Source organism: Pleurodeles waltl, chromosome 7 (assembly GCF_031143425.1).
Source record: "Pleurodeles waltl isolate 20211129_DDA chromosome 7, aPleWal1.hap1.20221129, whole genome shotgun sequence".
NCBI lineage: Eukaryota > Metazoa > Chordata > Amphibia > Caudata > Salamandridae > Pleurodeles > Pleurodeles waltl.
The window spans coordinates 1,463,734,748-1,463,758,174 of NC_090446.1; the positions used below are offsets into that span (position 1 = coordinate 1,463,734,748).

Consider the following 23,427-nt stretch of genomic DNA (forward strand, 5'->3'; position numbering starts at 1 on the left):
CAACCAAAACTAAAAATAGTAAAGAGTCTTCTACAGGCCCCCAAAAACCTGCACAGGAGGGTGGGCCCAGAGCCTCTTCACAAAACAATGGGTACAAGGGTAAAAACTTTGATCCCAAAAAGGCCTGGTGTCATAGCTGTAAACAGCATGGACACCAAACTGGAGACAAGGCCTGTCCCAAGAAAAGTTCCACTCCAAACTCCCATCCAGGTAACACTGGTATGGCTAGTCTCCAAGTGGGATCAACGGTGTGCCCAGAGCAAATCAGGGTCCACACTGAAGCTACTCTAGTTTCTGAGGGTGGGGTGGATTTAGCCACACTAGCTGTCTGGCCGCCTAACATGCAAAAATACAGACAGCAACTCTTAATTAATGGGACTAGAATAGAGGGCCTGAGGGATACAGGTGCCAGTGTCACCATGGTGACAGAGAAACTGGTTTCCCCTGGCCAATACCTGACTGGAAAAACTTACACAGTCACCAACGCTGACAATCAGAGAAAAGTACATCCCATGGCAATGGTTACTTTAGAATGGGGAGGGGTCAATGGCCTGAAGCAGGTGGTGGTCTCCTCAAATATCCCAGTGGACTGTCTGCTTGGAAATGACCTGGAGTCCTCAGCATGGGCTGAGGTAGAGCTAAAAACCCATGCAGCAATGCTGGGTATCCCTGAACTGGTGTGTGTGAAAACAAGAGCACAGTGCAAGGCACAGGGTGAAAAAGTAGAGCTGGAGTCTGGAAAAATGGCCCAGCCTACCAAGAGAACAGGAAAGTCAGTTGGGAAACCAACTGCAACACAGCAAAAGAAAGGGAACCTCTCTTCTCAGGAAGAAGTTCTGCCCTCTGAGGGAACTGAGCCTTTGGAGCTTGAACCTTATCAGGTTGAGCTCTTAGGCCCAGGGGGACCCTCAAGGGAGGAGCTGTGTAAGGGACAAGAAACCTGTCCCTCTCTTGAAGGCCTTAGGCAGCAAGCTGCTGAAGAGTCCAAAGGCAAGAAAAATGGAACACATAGGGTCTATTGGGAAGATGGGCTCCTGTACACTGAGGCCAGAGACCCCAAACCTGGTGCCACTAGGAGAGTGGTAGTGCCTCAGCTGTTCAGAGAGTTCATCCTAACATTGGCCCATGACATTCCCCTTGCTGGACATTTGGGACAAACCAAGACGTGGGAGAGGTTAGTCAACCACTTCTACTGGCCCAATATGTCCAACATGGTTAAGGAGTTTTGCCTCTCCTGCCCCACCTGTCAAGCCAGTGGTAAGACAGGTGGGCATCCAAAGGCCCCCCTCATTCCACTTCCTGTGGTGGGGGTGCCCTTTGAAAGAGTGGGTGTGGACATAGTTGGTCCACTGGAACCTCCCACGGCCTCAGGAAATATGTATATCCTGGTAGTAGTGGATCATGCTACCAGGTATCCTGAAGCTATTCCCCTTAGGTCGACTACTGCCCCTGCAGTAGCCAAGGCCCTCATTGGTATCTTTACCAGAGTGGGTTTCCCTAAGGAGGTGGTGTCTGACAGAGGTACCAACTTCATGTCAGCATACCTAAAGCACATGTGGAATGAGTGTGGAGTGACTTATAAATTCACTACACCTTACCATCCACAAACTAATGGCTTAGTTGAGAGATTCAACAAGACATTAAAGGGCATGATCATGGGGCTCCCAGAAAAACTCAAAAGGAGATGGGATGTCCTCCTGCCATGTCTGCTTTTCGCTTACAGGGAGGTACCACAGAAGGGAGTAGGGTTCTCACCCTTTGAACTTCTGTTTGGTCATCCTGTAAGGGGACCACTTGCCCTTGTTAAAGAAGGCTGGGAGAGACCTCTCCATGAGCCTAAACAGGACATAGTGGACTATGTACTTGGCCTTCGCTCTAGAATGGCAGAGTACATGGAAAAGGCAACCAAAAACCTTGAGGCCAGCCAACAGCTCCAGAAGTTTTGGTATGACCAAAAGGCTGCACTGGTTGAGTTCCAACCAGGGCAGAAAGTCTGGGTTCTGGAGCCTGTGGCTCCCAGGGCACTCCAGGACAAATGGAGTGGCCCTTACCCAGTACTAGAGAGGAAGAGTCAGGTCACCTACTTGGTGGACCTGGGCACAAGCAGGAGCCCCAAAAGGGTGATCCATGTAAACCGCCTTAAGCTCTTCCACGACAGGGCTGATGTCAATCTGTTGATGGTAACAGATGAGGATCAGGAGGCAGAGAGTGAACCTCTCCCTGATCTTCTGTCATCAGACCCAAAAGATGGTACAGTAGATGGAGTGATCTACTCAGACACCCTCTCTGGCCAACAGCAAGCTGATTGTAGGAGAGTCCTACAACAGTTTCCTGAACTCTTCTCCTTAACCCCTGGTCAGACACACCTGTGTACCCATGATGTGGACACAGGAGACAGCATGCCTGTCAAGAACAAAATCTTTAGACAGTCTGACCATGTTAAGGAAAGCATCAAGGTGGAAGTCCACAAGATGCTGGAATTGGGAGTCATTGAGCGCTCTGACAGCCCCTGGGCTAGCCCAGTGGTCTTGGTCCCCAAACCTCACACCACAGATGGAAAGAAAGAGATGAGGTTTTGTGTGGACTACAGAGGGCTCAATTCTGTCACCAAGACAGATGCTCATCCAATTCCAAGAGCTGATGAGCTCATTGATAAATTAGGTGCTGCCAAATTTCTAAGTACCTTTGACTTGACAGCAGGGTACTGGCAAATAAAAATGGCACCTGGAGCAAAAGAAAAGACAGCATTCTCCACACCTGATGGGCATTATCAGTTTACTGTTATGCCCTTTGGTTTAAAGAATGCCCCTGCCACCTTCCAAAGGTTGGTGAATCAAGTCCTTGCTGGCTTGGAGTCCTTTAGCACAGCTTATCTTGATGATATTGCTGTCTTTAGCTCCACCTGGCAGGATCACCTGGTCCACCTGAGGAAGGTTTTGAAGGCTCTGCAATCTGCAAGCCTCTCTATCAAGGCATCCAAATGCCAGATAGGGCAGGGAACTGTGGTTTACTTGGGACACCTTGTAGGTGGAGGCCAAGTTCAGCCACTCCAACCCAAGATCCAGACTATTCTGGACTGGGTAGCTCCAAAAACCCAGACTCAAGTCAGGGCATTCCTTGGCTTGACTGGGTACTACAGGAGGTTTGTGAAGGGGTATGGATCCATTGTGACAGCCCTCACTGAGCTCACCTCCAAGAAAATGCCCAAGAAAGTGAACTGGACTGTGGACTGCCAACAGGCCTTTGACACCCTGAAACAGGCAATGTGCTCAGCACCAGTTCTCAAAGCTCCAGATTATTCTAAGCAGTTCATTGTGCAGACTGATGCCTCTGAACATGGGATAGGGGCAGTTTTGTCCCAAACAAATGATGATGGCCTTGACCAGCCTGTTGCTTTCATTAGCAGGAGGTTACTCCCCAGGGAGCAGCGTTGGAGTGCCATTGAGAGGGAGGCCTTTGCTGTGGTCTGGTCCCTGAAGAAGCTGAGACCATACCTCTTTGGGACTCACTTCCTAGTTCAAACTGACCACAGACCTCTCAAATGGCTGATGCAAATGAAAGGTGAAAATCCTAAACTGTTGAGGTGGTCCATCTCCCTACAGGGAATGGACTTTATAGTGGAACACAGACCTGGGACTGCCCATGCCAATGCAGATGGCCTTTCCAGGTTCTTCCACTTAGAAAATGAAGACTCTCTTGGGAAAGGTTAGTCTCATCCTCTTTCGTTTGGGGGGGGGTTGTGTAAGGAAATGCCTCCTTGGCATGGTTGCCCCCTGACTTTTTGCCTTTGCTGATGCTATGTTTACAATTGAAAGTGTGCTGAGGCCTGCTAACCAGGCCCCAGCACCAGTGTTCTTTCCCTAACCTGTACTTTTGTATCCACAATTGGCAGACCCTGGCATCCAGATAAGTCCCTTGTAACTGGTACTTCTAGTACCAAGGGCCCTGATGCCAAGGAAGGTCTCTAAGGGCTGCAGCATGTCTTATGCCACCCTGGAGACCTCTCACTCAGCACAGACACACTGCTTGCCAGCTTGTGTGTGCTAGTGAGGACAAAACGAGTAAGTCGACATGGCACTCCCCTCAGGGTGCCATGCCAGCCTCTCACTGCCTAAGCAGTATAGGTAAGACACCCCTCTAGCAGGCCTTACAGCCCTAAGGCAGGGTGCACTATACCATAGGTGAGGGTACCAGTGCATGAGCATGGTACCCCTACAGTGTCTAAATAAAACCTTAGACATTGTAAGTGCAGGGTAGCCATAAGAGTATATGGTCTGGGAGTCTGTCAAACACGAACTCCACAGCACCATAATGGCTACACTGAAAACTGGGAAGTTTGGTATCAAACTTCTCAGCACAATAAATGCACACTGATGCCAGTGTACATTTTATTGTAAAATACACCACAGAGGGCACCTTAGAGGTGCCCCCTGAAACTTAACCGACTATCTGTGTAGGCTGACTAGTTTTAGCAGCCTGCCACAAACCGAGACATGTTGCTGGCCCCATGGGGAGAGTGCCTTTGTCACTCTGAGGCCAGTAACAAAGCCTGCACTGGGTGGAGATGCTAACACCTCTCCCAGGCAGGAATTGTCACACCTGGCGGTGAGCCTCAAAGGCTCACCTCCTTTGTGCCAACCCAGCAGGACACTCCAGCTAGTGGAGTTGCCCGCCCCCTCCGGCCCGGCCCCCACTTTTGGCGGCAAGGCCGGAGAAAATAATGAGAATAACAAGGAGGAGTCACTGGCCAGTCAGGACAGCCCCTAAGGTGTCCTGAGCTGAGGTGACTCTAACTTTTAGAAATCCTCCATCTTGCAGATGGAGGATTCCCCCAATAGGGTTAGGATTGTGACCCCCTCCCCTTGGGAGGAGGCACAAAGAGGGTGTACCCACCCTCAGGGCTAGTAGCCATTGGCTACTAAACCCCCAGACCTAAACACGCCCTTAAATTTAGTATTTAAGGGCTACCCTGAACCCTAGAAAATTAGATTCCTGCAACTACAAGAAGAAGGACTGCCTAGCTGAAAACCCCTGCAGAGGAAGACCAGAAGACGACAACTGCCTTGGCTCCAGAAACTCACCGGCCTGTCTCCTGCCTTCCAAAGATCCTGCTCCAGCGACGCCTTCCGAAGGGACCAGCGACCTCGACATCCTCTGAGGACTGCCCCTACTTCGAAAAGACAAGAAACTCCCGAGGACAGCGGACCTGCTCCAAGAAAAGCTGCAACTTTGTTTCCAGCAGCTTTAAAGAACCCTGCAAGCTCCCCGCAAGAAGCGTGAGACTTGCAACACTGCACCCGGCGATCCCGACTCGACTGGTGGAGATCCGACGCCTCAGGAGGGACCCCAGGACTACTCTGATACTGTGAGTACCAAAACCTGTCCCCCCTGAGCCCCCACAGCGCCGCCTGCAGAGGGAATCCCGAGGCTTCCCCTGACCGCGACCCTTTGAACCTAAAGTCCCGACGCCTGGGAGAGACCCTGCACCCGCAGCCCCCAGGACCTGAAGGACCGGACTTTCACTGGAGAAGTGACCCCCAGGAGTCCCTCTCCCTTGCCCAAGTGGAGGTTTCCCCGAGGAATTCCCCCCTTGCCTGCCTGCAGCGCTGAAGAGATCCCGAGATCTCCCATTGACTTCCATTATAAACCCGACGCTTGGTTCTACACTGCACCCGGCCGCCCCCGCGCTGCTGAGGGTGAAATTTCTGTGTGGACTTGTGTCCCCCCCGGTGCCCTACAAAACCCCCCTGGTCTGCCCTCCGAAGACGCGGGTACTTACCTGCAAACAGACCGGAACCGGGGCACCCCCTTCTCTCCATTCTAGCCTATGTGTTTTGGGCACCACTTTGAACTCTGCACCTGACCGGCCCTGAACTGCTGGTGTGGTGACTTTGGGGTTGCTCTGAACCCCCAACGGTGGGCTACCTTGGACCAAGAACTGAACCCTGTAAGTGTCCTACTTACCTGGTAAAACTAACAAAAACTTACCTCCCCCAGGAACTGTGAAAATTGCACTAAGTGTCCACTTTTAAAACAGCTATTTGTCAATAACTTGAAAAGTATACATGCAATTTTGATGATTTGAAGTTCCTAAAGTACTTACCTGCAATACCTTTCGAATGAGCTATTACATGTGGAATTTGAACCTGTGGTTCTTAAAATAAACTAAGAAAAGATATTTTTCTATACAAAAACCTATTGGCTGGATTTGTCTCTGAGTGTGTGTACCTCATTTATTGTCTATGTGTATGTACAACAAATGCTTAACACTACTCCTTGGATAAGCCTACTGCTCGACCACACTACCACAAAATAGAGCATTAGTATTATCTATTTTTACCACTATTTTACCTCTAAGGGGAACCCTTGGACTCTGTGCATGCTATTCCTTACTTTGAAATAGCACATACAGAGCCAACTTCCTACAGTCAACAATTTCCAAATGTGTGTTCTGGCTATTTTAATCAAATGTAAACCCCATGGTGGCCAGGTCCATGTTAGTGACATCACTACACTTGTCATGTTCGTGTGTTATTGTTTGCATATGCAGTGGATTGGAAGGAAAAATGTAACTAATGCCCACACTGATTGACTAATAGTGCATCATGCTTTAGCTGGTGTTGGGAAAACCTACACTCGTAATCTGGGCAGGTTTGTTTTCGCTGGTTAATATACATTAATATACTTCAAAACACATTCCTTGAAAATCTTATCTAGTACTTCTAGGTCTAATTCTCACCAGTGAGATATACATCTTTTGAGAATCTATGTAGTAATGTTTTACAACACATGCATGTCTTATGATTTTCAAGGCCCATATGTATTTATTTTCAGTATTCTAATGTTTGATGCACATTTAAGCTACAGAGGCTTGGTGATGGATGTGAATAGGGACAGATCTTCCAAAGAAGACTGAACTATCCAATTGTGTGTTTACTGTTGAACATTTACTCTGGACTTTGCCAAGCAAGCTCACACCACTGGTCACTGATGCTCTGAGGAAATTATAACAATCTTTCCCAGGCCACTGCAAAACAAACCTGAGAAACATAATTTCTTAATTTTATTGCAGGGTGAAACAACTGTCAAATCACAACATGTCTTCCACTGCACATAGCTGCATCAATCTCTCTCTGCACGTTCATCAACATATGACCACTGTTTGCACTATAAGTGAATTTAACCGATGTACAGGAGACCACAGTAACCCTTGAATATCACTGCATGGAAAACAACTTGGGACCATTGTCATGGCACAATCTAACAGTATGAATGTTTACATCTTAACACTAATGAGCCAGACACCAGAACAGCAGATAAAAACAAACCAAAGAAAGCTCCCAAGGCAGACTCCACACTGATTACACTGAGATTTTGAATAATGGGCAAGCAAATTGATTTCCTTATGCAACAGCAAACAGGAAATGTGGGCTCACTTTCAATGCTCTCTGCCTGCACGTTGAATCCATCCTCGTTGCTGATTTCAAAGCGGAGGTGAGGATGTGGCTTCCTCGGCTCCTGATCATCAACGACTGGTGCATCCTCATCTGAACTAGAGAGGTCCTCTGCAAATAGCCACAAAAACAAGTGCACAGAAAGTATTAGTGAGCTTATGGCTAACACACAAAGAGGCAATATAATCAGAAGAAAGACTAAAGGAAAATGTTACTTACCTTATAGCTATCTTCTTGCAGTGTGTAGAATTTTAGATTCAAGTGCTTTGTAGACTCCTGCCATATAGTGTTAAGAATCTGAAGTTGTTTCCTTTCAAAGCATACATTCTGGTTTTGTAATACCTCATGATCCCTCACAGAAATACACAGAGCAGTAAGAGAAACGCCACCTCAGACTGCTAGCCACCTTTCCCTCAAAACCCACTCTCTGCACACCCCGCTGGCTAAATGGACTATTGTCAGATACTGGTGCATCGTATAGATCCCATGCACCTGGGTCATCTTGGCTCATCCCTGTGTGCTTTGGTGATTGCATCATTGGGGGTGTTGCAATTGGGGACAGTTGCGGCGAGTGCTGTGGCGATGGCTGGGGAGAAAAACGTGGTGGAGTTTTTTTCTTTAGCCACTTTAGCCTTTGGTTGTTTTTCTGTTTCCTTGAAACAGAGTTTTCGTTTCATTTGAATTGGGGGAAGAATTCTTATTTTCCCCGTGTCCATTTGTATGTGGAGCCTTCTTTGTGTATAGTCTGGATCTCAAATGTGGTAAGTGAAAGTGAATTAAGCAAAGCAAGACAAAAATGTGGGGGTACATTGTGAAAGGAAGCATGATATATGTACCTTATCTGAAGCATTTACTCACGCCTAGAGAGGCTGCTACAGGCTGCATACAAATTAAAAAGTTACATACATACATACATAGGGTATGTGCTCCAGGCCCTAAGACATATAGAAATTGCCTTGAAACCTGATTGTCACATTTAACCTTCCTGTAAGGCCAGAGTGTATGGTGCAGAAATACATCCCTGGAATGGAAATCACTTGGGACCGCAGCACATATTGTGGCATCCAGGCCTACCCTGTGCCACCTGACAGCAGCACCTTCAACCCTGCTTCACAAACATGTCAAAAATCACTCGACAAGTACGAAAACCTGCCTTTAGATATTCAATAAATCATCCCTAAGCACACCCTGCTCTCCATAATGTAGTTTGCCTATTATTTAGGAGTGGGGCAAGAATGACATTAGAAATGGCATGTTCCACAATGACTAGGACCAAAACGATATTGCCACTGGTCAGGCTGCAAATGGTACACAGAAGAAGTCAAAGTACAGATGATACACTTCAGTCTACAACTTTTGACCTGTCATAGCTACAAACTCAAGTCATAGTCTCATTTTAGATCGAGCGCTCAAGCGTTCTGACCTGCTGTAAATATTGGGGCCTTTTAACCACACCCATCACTTTCATTCATTTCTTGGCTTGCCTTTCAAAAATCACTTGAGGTCACTGGTAAATGCTTTACATTTGTCCCGCCTTGAGGCTGTTTTTGTAACGCCTTGCAGACTGCCCCTGTTACTTGGATTACTGCAAGATTCGCTGTATACTTCAGTGTGGGCAAACTTTTTTTCCTTTTGTTTCCCCCTTCGTGCTGCATGGCGGCCATGGCACTCACAGCACAGACAGGCACAACAGTGTGAACTCAATCTGTGGTATTGGAGCGCTGGCCACATTGATCACAGTTACCTAATCAGAGTCATTTCCTGTAGCTCTTCCCGTAAAACACTTGAAATTGGTAAATGCTTTATGTAAAACAGAAATCCTCAAAGCAAAAACGGCTTTCCCGGCTCAGCGGGAGAGCAGATACTACAATATTCACTGCACTCAGAAAACTCACTCCATGAAGCTTTGCAGGGCATTACTTTCACAAAGCATTTTTGCTAATAACTCAGCCTGTGGTGGTCCTAGGACAATGGGACCACCTACAAAACGTTCAGCATGGCGTGCTCGGTCTACATAACCCCTGGGTCCCCACACTAGCTTAGCGGGGACCCCAAAATATTAACCCCTCCAACCGTTCTGTGTCTTATTAAGTGTTCTAATGGCTGGAACTTTTTTTTGCAGCTAGGACTAGATTATGTTTTAAGGGCTTTGTTTGTAATATTGCGATAGGCCTGCTACCCCTGAAAAAGTGTAATGCACTATGCATTCTAGGGGATAGATTTATGGTTACACTGCATTATTTATTACCATTTTCTTTTGTGTGGTTATGCCCTCTAGGGGCTAACTACAGGGAGTGCAGAATTATTAGGCAAGTTGTATTTTTGAGGATTAATTTTATTATTGAACAACAACCATGTTCTCAATGAACCCAAAAAACTCATTAATATCAAAGCTGAATATTTTTGGAAGTAGTTTTTAGTTTGTTTTTAGTTTTAGCTATGTTAGGGGGATATATGTGTGTGCAGGTGACTATTACTGTGCATAATTATTAGGCAACTTAACAAAAAAAAAATATATACCCATTTCAATTATTTATTATTACCAGTGAAACCAATATAACATCTCAACATTCACAAATATACATTTCTGACATTCAAAAACAAAACAAAAACAAATCAGTGACCAATATAGCCACCTTTCTTTGCAAGGACACTCAAAAGCCTGCCATCCATGGATTCTGTCAGTGTTTTGATCTGTTCACCATCAACATTGCGTGCAGCAGCAACCACAGCCTCCCAGACACTGTTCAGAGAGGTGTACTGTTTTCCCTCCTTGTAAATCTCACATTTGATGATGGACCACAGGTTCTCAATGGGGTTCAGATCAGGTGAACAAGGAGGCCATGTCATTAGATTTCCTTCTTTTATACCCTTTCTTGCCAGCCACGCTGTGGAGTACTTGGACGCGTGTGATGGAGCATTGTCCTGCATGAAAATCATGTTTTTCTTGAAGGATGCAGACTTCTTCCTGTACCACTGCTTGAAGAAGGTGTCTTCCAGGAACTGGCAGTAGGACTGGGAGTTGAGCTTGACTCCATCCTCAACCCGAAAAGGCCCCACAAGCTCATCTTTGATGATACCAGCCCAAACCAGTACTCCACCTCCACCTTGCTGGCGTCTGAGTCGGACTGGAGCTCTCTGCCCTTTACCAATCCAGCCACGGGCCCATCCATCTGGCCCATCAAGACTCACTCTCATTTCATCAGTCCATAAAACCTTAGAAAAATCAGTCTTGAGATATTTATTGGCCCAGTCTTGACATTTCAGCTTGTGTGTCTTGTTCAGTGGTGGTCGTCTTTCAGCCTTTCTTACCTTGGCCATGTCTCTGAGTATTTCACACCTTGTGCTTTTGGGCACTCCAGTGATGTTGCAGCTCTGAAATATGGCCAAACTGGTGGCAAGTGGCATCGTGGCAGCTGCACGCTTGACTTTTCTCAGTTCATGGGCAGTTATTTTGCGCCTTGGTTTTTCCACACGCTTCTTGCGACCCTGTTGACTATTTTGAATGAAACGCTTGATTGTTCGATGATCACGCTTCAGAAGCTTTGCAATTTTAAGAGTGCTGCATCCCTCTGCAAGATATCTCACTATTTTTGACTTTTCGGAGCCTGTCAAGTACTTCTTTTGACCCATTTTGCCAAAGGAAAGGAAGTTGCCTAATAATTATGCACACCTGATATAGGGTGTTGATGTCATTAGACCACACCCCTTCTCATTACAGAGATGCACATCACCTAATATGCTTAATTGGTAGTAGGCTTTCGAGCCTATACAGCTTGGAGTAAGACAACATGCATAAAGAGGATGATGTGGTCAAAATACTCATTTGCCTAATAATTCTGCACTCCCTGTATATAGTTACATGACCATGTTTCTTACAAATTATATTTTTATTGTGGTGGTCTCTCTCTAGGGCCTGTTCTAAGTATTACAGTCATATAAACACTAAAATATCTGTGGCACAGAAATGTGCCCCATAATGCTTTGCAGGGCATTACTTTTACAAAGCATTTTTGCTCATAACTCAACCTGTGGTAGGACAATGGGACCAACTTCAAAACATTGACCATAATGTGCTCCTTTTGTCTACATCATCTCTGTGCCCACACAGTATGTTAGTGGGGACTCCAAAATAATAACCCCCACACCATTCATTGTCTTTTTAAGCTCTCTCTGATAGCTGGAGCTTTTGTTTTACAGCTGGGACAGAATATGTTTAATGGGCCTTGTTTGTAATAATATTGCATTAGGCCTGCTAGCCTTGAAAATGTGCAATGCACTACACCCTCTAGGGGCTAAATATATGGTTACACTGCATTACTTTCTCTGATTCTTTTTTCATGTGTTATGCTCTCTAAGGGTTGACTGTATGGTTACATGGCCATGTTTCTCCCAAATGCTATTTATATTGTGTTATCCTCTAGGGGTTGTTCTGAGCATTGCAATCAACAAACTATAATACTTGAGGCACACAAACTAGCCACATAATGCCTTTCAGGCCATTACCTTCACAAAACATTCTCTCTTAACTCTGCCTAGGACAATGGGACCAACTTCAAAACACTCTGTCTACATCATCTCTGGGCCCCCACACAAGATTAGTGGGAACCCCAAAATAATAACCCCTCCCACCATTCAGGGTCTTAAGCTTTCTCATGGCTACAACTTTTGTTTTACAGCTGGGAGAAGTTTTCTTCTAAAGGTCTTGTTTCTAATAATATTGCAGAAGGCCTGCTAGCGCTAAAAACGTCCTCTAGGGGCCACATATATGGTTACACTGCATTACTTTCTCCTATTTTTTTTCATGGGGTTATGCCCTCTAGGGACTAACAATATGGTTACATGACCATGTTTCTTACAAATTATATTTTTGTTATGGTGCCCTCTAGGGGCTTGTTTGAGCATTACAGTCTAATGCCAAAACCTTTTTTTTTTTTCTGAGAACGGTTGATATGATATTTGTATATGTTTTAATAATCTCTTAATATTACAATTATGACCATGATTCACACCAACTTAACATCCTTTTTATACTATGTCTGTTTGAACACTCGTGATATGCTTGGGTGGCCCATCTAAAGTGGGATTTTGTTTGATTAAGTACATGGGAAACGCAACTTTTATAAAGTTACCTTTACCCTGTTTCAAGCTGCTGGAAGCTAATTTGCATTAGCTCTCCAGCAATGGCCCATTCTCTACTCTGTATAAATTAGGTATGGCAGTGGTATGAAAACTGTTGCCAGGGCAGAGGCAATGTCCTGGGAGTGTGAAGTATTTTTTTCTCTTAGCAGAAAAAGCAACTGTGGTGGGGGCAGGAACTTACTTTACTTCAAAATAGCCTAACCTGTCAAAAGTAAATAAGTGATACCTAGAAAGGCCCAATTGTTATTCAAACGTTCTGAGTTACAAATGCAGTTCACACACAAAATTTCCCAAGTGGCTTGCTTAGAAATAATTCAACTTGAAAATGTAATATAAAGTTTATTTCCTGTCATTCAAGTTCAGAACACTGCCGCTCGCACTCAAATTTGTAGATTTGTACTGAAATATTACTTGAACAGACCACTTGGGTAAAAAAATCTACTGGAAATTGCCCCTCTTGTTAAAAAAGTGAGTCAAACAGTAAACCTTGCATTACCATTTCTCCCAAAAATTATGCAATGTGGTGTAATTTTGCCCAAGCATAATTAGGACTTAGACTTTCACCAAGACCAATCCACTTATGGCCAAGCTCACATTACACAACTCCAGCCTGTGCATGGCTCACTTCCTAGGGGTGTGCTCCACTAGGAAGTCAGTGGCACATAACCCATGAAAGTGGGTCATCAAGAGCCAGTTTGTATGCTTCCACTACTCTGCAAGTAACCACCCTCACTTACAATAGCTCTTCGAAATTTTCAGCCACCTATTTGGTCAAGCTTGTAAGCATGAGGAAAAACTGGACTCACCTCTCAGTTTTAGACAGTGTCTATACTAGAAAGCTAGCTTCTTTCATAATGAAAAAGAGCTTCATCTTGTGCAGCTTCGCTGCTCTCTGAACGACTCCATGATAGGCTGCTGTGTCATCCAGATGGGAGTGCATTACAAGGTATGGTAAAAAGTTGTCATCCTAAGGATGCATATTATAATCCTGCCAACCATCCAGGAGTTAAAATATTGGGTTCATAGCCTAAATGTCCTGGACTCTTCACTTGCCACTCCAGCGAGAAAACATGAAACCACCAGAATAGCTTTGATGAAGGGTAGCATCAGCAAAGGAGTCAGGTGTGACTTTTTAGTCTGGTGGGGTAGGGAACCTGAAAACACTTGTGGCCTGCTTTAAACTTAAGTTAACAACTGTGGTTCTGCAGGACTGAGATGTGGAAACAAGTCTTGCAGATCCAGCTCTACCATCCAGTCTCCAGCGTCAAAGGCAGACAAAGCATGGGCCACAGTGAGCATCATTAATTTCTCTATCCACGGGAAGGCATTGAGAGGGTGAAGATCTGAAATAGGACGGAGACTCCCCCCTCAATCTTTCTATGGGTCCTTTAGTCAAAAACACCTACCGTTCCTGCTTCACAAGCGATAGATGGTCCTCAGTCAGATGGTCTGGGGATGGTGGAAGTTGAGGTGGGTGTTGAGAAATGGTAAAGTAAATGTACTGAAAAATGTGCAGGACACACTTGTCCAAAGTTAACACCTACCAGTCAGGCAGAAAATGTCAGACCCTGCTCCTACAGGGTAGCTGTGTGCAGAATAAACTGGCCATGGAGGTGAAGCAGCTGACAGGTTGGAAGACTGTGCTACATACTGTCCCTATTGCCTTCTCTTGTGAGTACCTTGATTGCTGCCACAAAAAATGCTGGGGTGATGGCTGGAAGCCCTTGCTATAGCGAAAATACTGATGCAGCAGACCAGAGATTTCCAAGGAGTGTGCTGTGGCCCAACTATCCTTTATTCGCTCTTGGGAAGAGGTCTGCTTTGTCCCTGATAAAGCAGGACCTGTCAAATGGCATACCCCTAAGGCTAGCCTGGACAGCTCCCAAAAAGCCAGTGGACCGCAGCCAGGAGTGCTTGCAGAGGGCCACAGGAGTCAGTGGTATCCAGCCCACAGCAAACTGTAAAATTTGGCTGCATTGCAGCCTTCCTGCATGGCTGCCAAAAGATGGCTCAAGCTTCTTTCTGTACCATATGGAGTACCTGGACCCTGAAGTCTGGTAAGCCCAAACAAGATTTGAAAAGTTTCCCAATAGTGTGTCAGTTAAAGCCTCATTAAACAAGATAAAATGTTCAGAGTTTGTCTGGCTGGGCTTTAGTATCTCTGTCAAAAAGTTTGTCTTAACTGCCTGAGTAGAAAGCTGAAGGTCGAGAACCACTGCCACACTTCACACAACCACGGCAAAGGAGTTGCTATCTTTAGTGGCAGAGGAAACTAACCCATTGTGAGTAGAGATATCCAGACCACTGCTATCCTGGAGGTCCTCGTTATAGTTTTTCTCTTGGCAAGTAAGCCCTTATAATAAAAGTGGGCCAAACAATTCATAATAAATATATGCCCTTCCAGAAAGCAGATGCACTGTGCCAGCATCAGAAGGGTGGTACAAAGTTTGCAGTTCAGATAAAGGAGCACACAGCCTCAAGTTGGGGCAGTGCAGGACAGCACTATGGGTTGCCCATCATATAGAGTAAACAACATCAGCGTTTGTAGATCGCATTCTGGCATGGGTTGTGGTACCAGATGGTGGGCCTTTACCTATCTGCAGCACTGAGCTATTCAGATGGCCAACCTGGCACCAGGGGAAGATTCACTGGTGGAAGTCCAGTTGGGAGGTGTAAAGAAATGGCTCCCTGTTGCAGTTACCCCCCACTTTTTGCCTGATACTGATGCTGACTTGACTGAGAAGCATGCTGGGACCCTGCTAACCAGGCCCCAGCACCAGTGTTCTTTCACCTAAAATGTACCGTTGTCTCCACAATTGGCACTACCCTGGCACCTAGGTAAGTCCCTTGTAACTGGTACCCCTGGTACCAAGGGCCCTGATGCCAGGGAAGGTCTCTAAGGGCTGTAGCATGTCTTATGCCACCCTAGGGGCCCCTCACTCAGCACAAGACACACTGCTTGCCAGCTTGTGTGTGCTGGTGGGGAGAAAATGACTAAGTTGACATGGCACTGCCCTCAGGGTGCCATGCCAACCTCACACTGCCTGTGGCATAGGTAAGTCACCCCTCTAGCAGGCCTTACAGCCCTAAGGCAGGGTGCACTATACCACAGGTGAGGGCACAGGTGCATGAGCACTATGCCCCTACAGTGTCTAAGCAAAACCTTAGACATTGTAAGTGCAGGGTAGCCATAAGAGTATATGGTCTGGGAGTCTGTCAAAAACGAACTCCACAGCTCCATAATGGCTACACTGAATACTGGGAAGTTTGGTATCAAGCTTCTCAGAATAATAGACCCACACTGATGCCAGTGTTGGATTTATTAAAAAATGCACACAGAGGGCATCTTAGAGATCCCCCCTGTATTTTAACCAATTGTTCAGTGCAGGATTGACTGGTCTGTGCCAGCCTGCTGCTGAGAGACAAGTTTCTGACCCCATGTGGTGAGGGCCTTTGTGCTCTCTGAGGACAGAAACAAAAGCCTGCTCTGGGTGGAGGTGCTTCACACCTCCCCCTGCAGGAACTGTAACACCTAGCAGTAGCAGTGAGCCTCAAAGGCTCAGGCTTCGTGTTACAATGCCCCAGGGCACTCCAGCTAGTGGAGATGCCCGCCCCCTGGACACAGCACCCACATTTGGCGGCAAGTCCAGGAGAGATAATGAGAAAAACAAGGAGGAGTTACTGGCCAGTCAGGACAGCCCCTAAGGTGTCCTGAGCTGAGGTGACTGACTTTTAGAAATCCTCCATCTTGCAGATGGAGGATTCCCCCAATAGGGATAGAAATGTGCCCCCCCCCCCCGGGAGGAGGGACAAAGAGCGTGCACCCACCCTCAGGTGGCTACTAACCCCCAAGACCTAAACACGCCCTTAAATTTAGTATTTAAGGGCTCCCCAGAACGTAGGAACTCCGATTCCTGCAACCTAAGAAGAAGAGGACTGCTAAGCTGAAAAACCCTACAGAGAAGACTGAGACACCAACTGCTTTGGCCCCAGCTCTACCGGCCTGTCTCCCCCCTTCTAAAGACACTGCTCCAGCGACGCTTTCCCCAGGGACCAGCGACCTCTGAATCCTCAGAAGACTGCCCTGCTCTAGAAGGACCAAGAAACTCCCGAGGACAACGGCTCTGTTCATCCAAGACTGCAACTTTGTTTCAAAGGAGCAACTTTAAAACAAGTGCGTTTCCCGCCGGAAGCGTGAGACTGCTACTCTGCACCCGACGCCCCTGGCTCGACTTGTGGAGAACAAACACTTCATGGAGGACTTCCCGGCGACTGCGAGACTGTGTAGCCAGAGTTGCCCCCCCCCAGAGCCCCCACAGAGACGCCTGCAGAGGGAATCCCGAGGCTCCCCCTGACCGCGACTACCTGCTCCTCAGATCCCAACGCCCGGTAAAGACACTGCACCCGCAGCCCCCAGGACCTGAAGGATCCGAACTCCAGTGCAGGAGTGAGCGCCAGGAGGCCCTTGCCCAGGTGGTGGCTACCCCGAGGAGCCCCACCCTTGCCTGCCTGCATTGCTGAAGAGACCCCTTGGTCTCCCATTGATTTCTATTACAACCCTGACGCGTGTTTGCACACTGCACCCGGCCACCCCGTGCTGCTGAGGGTGTACTTTCTGTGTGGACTTGTGTCCCCCCCGTCTGCCCCCCCAGTGCCCTACAAAACTTCCCTGGTCTGCCCTCCGAAGACGCGGGTACTTACCTGCTGGCAGACTGGAACCGGGGCACCCCCTTCTCCATTGAAGCCTATGCGTTTTGGGCACTACTTTGACCTCTGCACCTGACCGGCCCTGAGCTGCTGGTGTGGTAACTTTGGGGTTGCTCTGAACCCCCAACAGTGGGCTACCTTGGACCCAAACTTGAACCCCGTAGGTGGTTTACTTACCTGCAAAAACTAACAAACTCTTACCCCCCCAGGAACTGTTGAAAATTGCACTGTCTAGTTTTAAAATAGCTGTATGTGATTTATTTGAAAACTGTGTATGCTATTTTGATTATTCAAAGTTCCTAAAGTACCTACCTGCAATACCTTTCATTTGAAGTATTACATGTAAATCTTGAACCTGTGGTTCTCAAAATAAACTAAGAAAATGTATTTTTCTATACAAAAACCTATTGGCCTGGAATTGTCTCTGAGTCTGTGTTCCTCATTTATTGCTTGGGTATGTACAACAAATGCTTAACACTACTCCTTTGATAAGCCTACTGCTCGACCACACTACCACAAACTAGAGCATTAGTATTATCTCTTTTTGTCACTATCTTACCTCCAAGTGGAACCCTTGGACTCTGTGCATACTATTCCTTCTTTGAAATAGTGCATACAGAGCCAACTTCCTACAGGAGGCTTCTTAGTGCTCTGGGGACCACAGCCGTGCCAGAAGGAGCAAGTAACACAAGAAGAAGTCGCAGCATGGCTTCATGGAAGTTCCTATTTGTTGCTGATGGCTCCACAAATGTGGCTGCCACAGAACAATGGTCGGAATCCTCAAAGTAACGTAACTTAGGGAATGCAACATGAAGGCAATAATGACCCCTCGCACCTTCTCAGGAGATTGAGAGTGAGGGGGAACATGGAAGAGTCCTGCTTGGCCTTCGTGTGTTTCTTGGGTTTGGCCAAGCATTCAGAGCATGAAGATCTGTGGCTACAGCAGGACTGGGACGTACTCGGACTACAACCGATCTCGAAGCGGTGATTTACAGAGCTTCATGCACAAAAGAGAGGTGAATACCTAGATCTTTATCCTCCCACAATATCTAAACCATCAAAAAACATCCATCTCCCTTCTTATAGATATCGCTTTTGCTGTTCTCCTCAAGCAGAGGTATCTCTGGGAAATGAAAGGCATTCACCCACATAATGTGGCATGCTACATCATTAGGCTTCCCACACTCGAGACCCTTTTGATTCCAAAGTGGGCTCTACTACTTTAAGTGGGAGCGGGAGTTTTGGGGGTTTTAACTGTGGAGTATGTACTCCACACAATTAAACCAAAGAGAAAAATAGACAAGCGGTAAAAACTATCTAGAAATAGCCTTCATTTCTTTTATCTGATGTCCTGATCGGACTTAAAAAACAAAAATGGATGATATAAAAGGGATACCAATTACCTTATCATCCTATGCTACTGTCAACATGTTTCGATCGACTTCAAAATAAGCTATGGGTCAGTGGCCTTCGTAAGGGTGTGGAATCTCTTGTTCTAACCTCTGGTGCTTTATTATTAGGTTTTATTTTGTCCAATCCAGGATAAACTATAACCTATTAAAGTCATATACCCTTGTGAGCATGTCATAAGCTAATTGCAATTCTACATGTGCACAATTCTTCTCATATTATTGTTCTCCAGGGATCATTACTCTAGATTTTCTTGGAGCCCTACCTAACCTACAGAAACTACTACTTTAAATGAAATCCATGCACGTCTTGGTTATTCTGTTTTCCCTCTGTGTTGAGAACACATATTACATATTGATAAATTTACATGGTTATGGAAACATGCAACACCGAAAAGGCAGCTGGACACTGCTTTTCAGTAATTAATGGGGATTTTCAACAGAGAGGGAAGTAACAAGAAAAGAATAATGTAAAGAAATGCATGTTTTGCTTTTAAAGTACGTGAGAGGAGCAACAATTAAATAGCAATTAACTACTTGTGTGATTGTTGCTATTGTGGATGGCTTATGTTGAACAAGCAAGTTATACAAAATAAAACAACTCCTCAGCCTTGGCTCTGTCTCCCTAGCAGGAAGATTATTTAAATGCCTTTGAAAGAGGACGTGTAGTTCTACAAACAAGTTTTAAAAAATTCAAATCCAAAAGAATTCTTTTAGAACATAATATTTTCATATCAAATGGGTCATGGACTAGTGTCAGCTAAAAAAATTGAGATATATGTGTAGACAGACTGCTTTATGCCCCACTACTCTCAAATTTCATCAGCATACACTGGGTCCTTGGTATGATCGTAAAAGCATAAAGATATTTTGGGATCCAACTAATGGAGCCCCTTCTCCTCTTTCAAGGGATGAGGCAGGGGCAAAGAAGGCTGGGAGAGTGATTATCCAGTGTAGGAAAGTACCCTCTTTTTGGCATGGTTACTCCCTCTTTTTGCCTGTTGTCAGTATGTTTTGACGGTGTCCACTGGGATCCTACTAACCAGGACCTCAGTGACTATGCTCTCTTCCTGAAACTTTGGATGTTTGGACCACCCCCCCACATTTGGCATACTGGTGCCCCCTTATAAGTCCCTGGTATATTGTACCCAGGGCATTGGGGCAACAGGGGTTCCCCATGGGCTGCAGCATGTATTATGCCATCCATGGGAGCCCATGTAAAATGTGCCTGCAGGCCTGCCATTGCAGCATGCGTGAAATGGTGCATGCACCCTTTCACTTTAGGTCACTGCACCAGGTCACTGTAAGTCACCCCTAGGGTAGGCCCTCCAAGCCCAGGGTGCAGGTACCTGTGTGTGTGGGGGCCCCATGCATGAGCAGAGGTGCCCCCACGAACTCCAGATCTATTTTCCAGGACTTCGTGTGGAGACGTCGTTTTACGCATGTACTGGACATAGGTCACCACCTATGTCCAGCTACATAACAGTAACTCCAAACCTTGGTATCAAGCATGTTGGAATCATACCCCAATACTGTTGCCAGTATTGGTTGTATGATTCCATGCACTCTGGGGGCTCCTTAGAGGACCCCCAGAATTGCTCCTACAAGCTTTCAGGGGTTTTCTGGGCAGCCCACGCTGCTGCCACCCTTCAGACAGGTTTCTGCCCTCCTGCTGCTTGACCAGCTCAAGCCTAGGAATGCAGAACAAAAGATTTCCTTTGAGAGAGGGGTGTAACACCCTCTCCACTTGGAAATAGGTGTTACATGGCTTGGGAGGGGTAGACTCCCTAAGCCACTGGTATGCTTTGAAGGGCACATTTGGTGCCCTCCTTGCGTAAACTAGTCTGCACCGATTCAGGGACCTCCAGTCCATGCTCTGGTGCGAAACTGGACAATGGAAAGGGGAGTGACCACTTCCCTGTCCATCACCACCCCAGGGGTGGTGCCCAGAGCTCCTCCAGAGGGTCCCTTGATTCTGCCATGTTGAATCCAAGGTGGGCAGAGACTTCTGGGAGCATCTGAGTGGCCAGGTCAAGCAGGTGACGTCACAGCCCTCTCCTGATAGGTGGTCACCTGGCTATGTGACCAATCCCCCTTGGGTGAGTCCCCAGATTCAAGTTGCAAGATTCCGACAGAACTCCTCTGCAATGTCTACTTCGACTTCTGGCCACTGGAACCTATGATCTGCAGCTCCAGTGACGACTTCCCCCTGCAACATTGTTTTTCCAGCTCCTTCCAGCTTCTGTAACATTTCCCCGGCTGATCATCCTCTGAGGGCAGCAAGTCTTCAGTCGGCACGAGAAGGAAGAAGGAATCTCTCTTGGAGTAAAGGAGTCACTCCCCTGCATCCGCAGGCACCAACTGCAACAACGACCGGCTGCGTGGATCTCCTCTCATCCGGAGCTGCGTGGATCCTGCATCACAGGTGGTCTGGAATGGTCCCCTTGCCTTCCTGCGCAGGACAGTACCCCCGTGCACCACCACTCTAGCAGCTACCTAGACTTTTTGGCATCTCCAAGGGATATTCAGGCTCCGTGTAGTCCCAGTCCTCTTCCCTGTGACGCACAGCCCCCTGTATGGGACCCTTCAGTTGTGCTGCGTGGGCCTCTCTGTGACTCCTGGTCTCCTTGCCTGTGTGTCTTCTGTGGGGGCTGCCTTTTCTTCTGTGGACTCTCTTCCCTGCCGAGGGTCCGCTGAGACAAACCCCCACCTCCCCCTTGACGCCCCCCCCCATGAGCCATGACTTTCGGGAAGAAAAACATACAGGTTCTTAACACGAGTTTGTCTGCGTAAAAGGTGGTGTAGAGAAAACGTATTGAAAGAGCCTGGAGTCAACTCATGCAAAGACAGTCTTGAGCAGTCAGGAGATGCAGGAAGTAGCTGTGCATCCCATTCCGTAACAGCTTTGCTTTTATCAACTGGTCGTCCACATAAGGGGAGATGTGATTTTGCTTTCTTCTTTGATGCACTGACTTTATCCCAAACAGCAGCACCATGAATTGGTTGTGTAGGAAGTTGGCTCTGTATGCACTATTTCAAAGTAAGGAATAGTATGCACAGAGTCCAAGGGTTCCCCTTAGAGGTAAGATAGTGGCAAAAAGAGATAATACTAATGCTCTATTTTGTGGTAGTGTGGTCGAGCAGTAGGCTTATCAAAGGAGTAGTGTTAAGCATTTGTTGTACACACACACAGGCAATAAATGAGGAACACACACTCAGAGACAAATCCAGCCAATAGGTTTTGTTATAGAAAAATATATTTTCTTAGTTTATTTTAAGAACCACAGGTTCAAATTCTACATGTAATATCTCATTTGAAAGGTATTGCAGGTAAGTACTTTAGAAACTTTGAATAATCACAGTAGCATATATACGTTTTACATAAAACACAATAAGCTGTTTTAAAAGTGGACAGTGCAATTTTCACAGTTCCTGGGGGAGGTAAAGTATTGTTATTTTTAGCAGGTAAGTAAATCACTTACAGGTCTCAGTTTTGGGTCCAAGGTAGCCCACCGTTGGGGGTTCAGAGCAACCCCAAAGTTACCACACCAGCAGCTCAGGGCCGGTCAGGTGTAGAGGTCAAAGAGGTGCCCAAAACACATAGGCTTCAATGGAGAGAAGGGGGTGACCCGGTTCCAGTCTGCCAGCAGGTAAGTACCCGCGTCTTCGGAGGGCAGACCAGGGGGGTTTTGTAGGGCACCGGGGGGGACACAAGTCCACACAGAAAGTACACCCTCAGCAGCGCGGGGGCGGCCGGGTGCAGTGTGCAAACAAGCATCAGGTTCTCGGTAGATTTCAATGGGAGACCAAGGGGTCTCTCCAGCGGTGCAGGCAGGCAAGGGGGGGGGGCTCCTCGGGGTAGCCACTACCTGGGCAAGGGAGAGGGCCTCCTGGGGGTCACTCCTGCACAGAATTTCCGTTCCTTCAGGTGCTGGGGGCTGCGGGTGCAGGGTCTTTTCCAGCCATCGGGACTTTAAGTTCAGGCAGTCGCAGTCAGGGGGAGCCTCGGGATTCCCTTTGCAGGCGTCGCTGTGGGGGCTCAGGGGGGACAACTTTGGTTACTCACGGACTCTGAGTCGCCGGAGGGTCCTCCCTGAGGTGTTGGTTCTCCACCAGTCGAGTCGGGGTCGCCGGGTGCAGTGTTGCAAGTCTCACGCTTCTTGCGGGGAGTTGCAGGGGTCTTTAAATCTGCTCCTTTGAAACAAAGTTGCAGTTCTTTTGGAGCAGTGCCGCTGTCCTTGGGAGTTTCTTGTATTTCTTGAAGCAGGGCAGTCCTCTGAGGATTCAGAGGTCGCTGGTCCTTTGGAAAGCGTCGCTGGAGCAGGTTTCTTTGGAAGGCAGGAGACAGGCCGGTAAGACTGGGGCCAAAGCAGTTGGTGTCTTCTGTTCTTCTTCTGCAGGGGTTTTTCAGCTCAGCAGTCCTCTTCTTCTTGTAGTTTCAGGAATCTAAATTCTTAGGTTCAGGGGAGCCCTTAAATACTAAATTTAAGGGCGTGTTTAGGTCTGGGGGGGTTAGTAGCCAATGGCTACTAGCCCTGAGGGTGGGTACACCCTCTTTGTGCCTCCTCCCAAGGGGAGGGGGTCACATCCCTAATCCTATTGGGGAATCCTCCATCTGCAAGATGGAAGATTTCTAAAAGTTAGAGTCACTTCAGCTCAGGACACCTTAGGGGCTGTCCTGACTGGCCAGTGACTCCTCCTTGTTATTCTCATTA

The 23,427-nt window shown here is 47.0% G+C and overlaps 1 protein-coding gene across 2 annotated transcripts in view; it reads right to left on the reverse strand.

Moving 5' to 3' along the window:
• Positions 1-23,427, reverse strand: part of KMT2B (lysine methyltransferase 2B) — a 728,361-nt gene that overhangs the window by 88,671 nt on the left and 616,263 nt on the right. For both annotated transcript variants that reach the window (XM_069201148.1, XM_069201147.1), the window contains exon 30: positions 7,437-7,565. In XM_069201148.1, the coding sequence (XP_069057249.1) occupies positions 7,437-7,565 (129 nt within the window). The remainder of the gene's footprint in view (positions 1-7,436; positions 7,566-23,427) is intronic.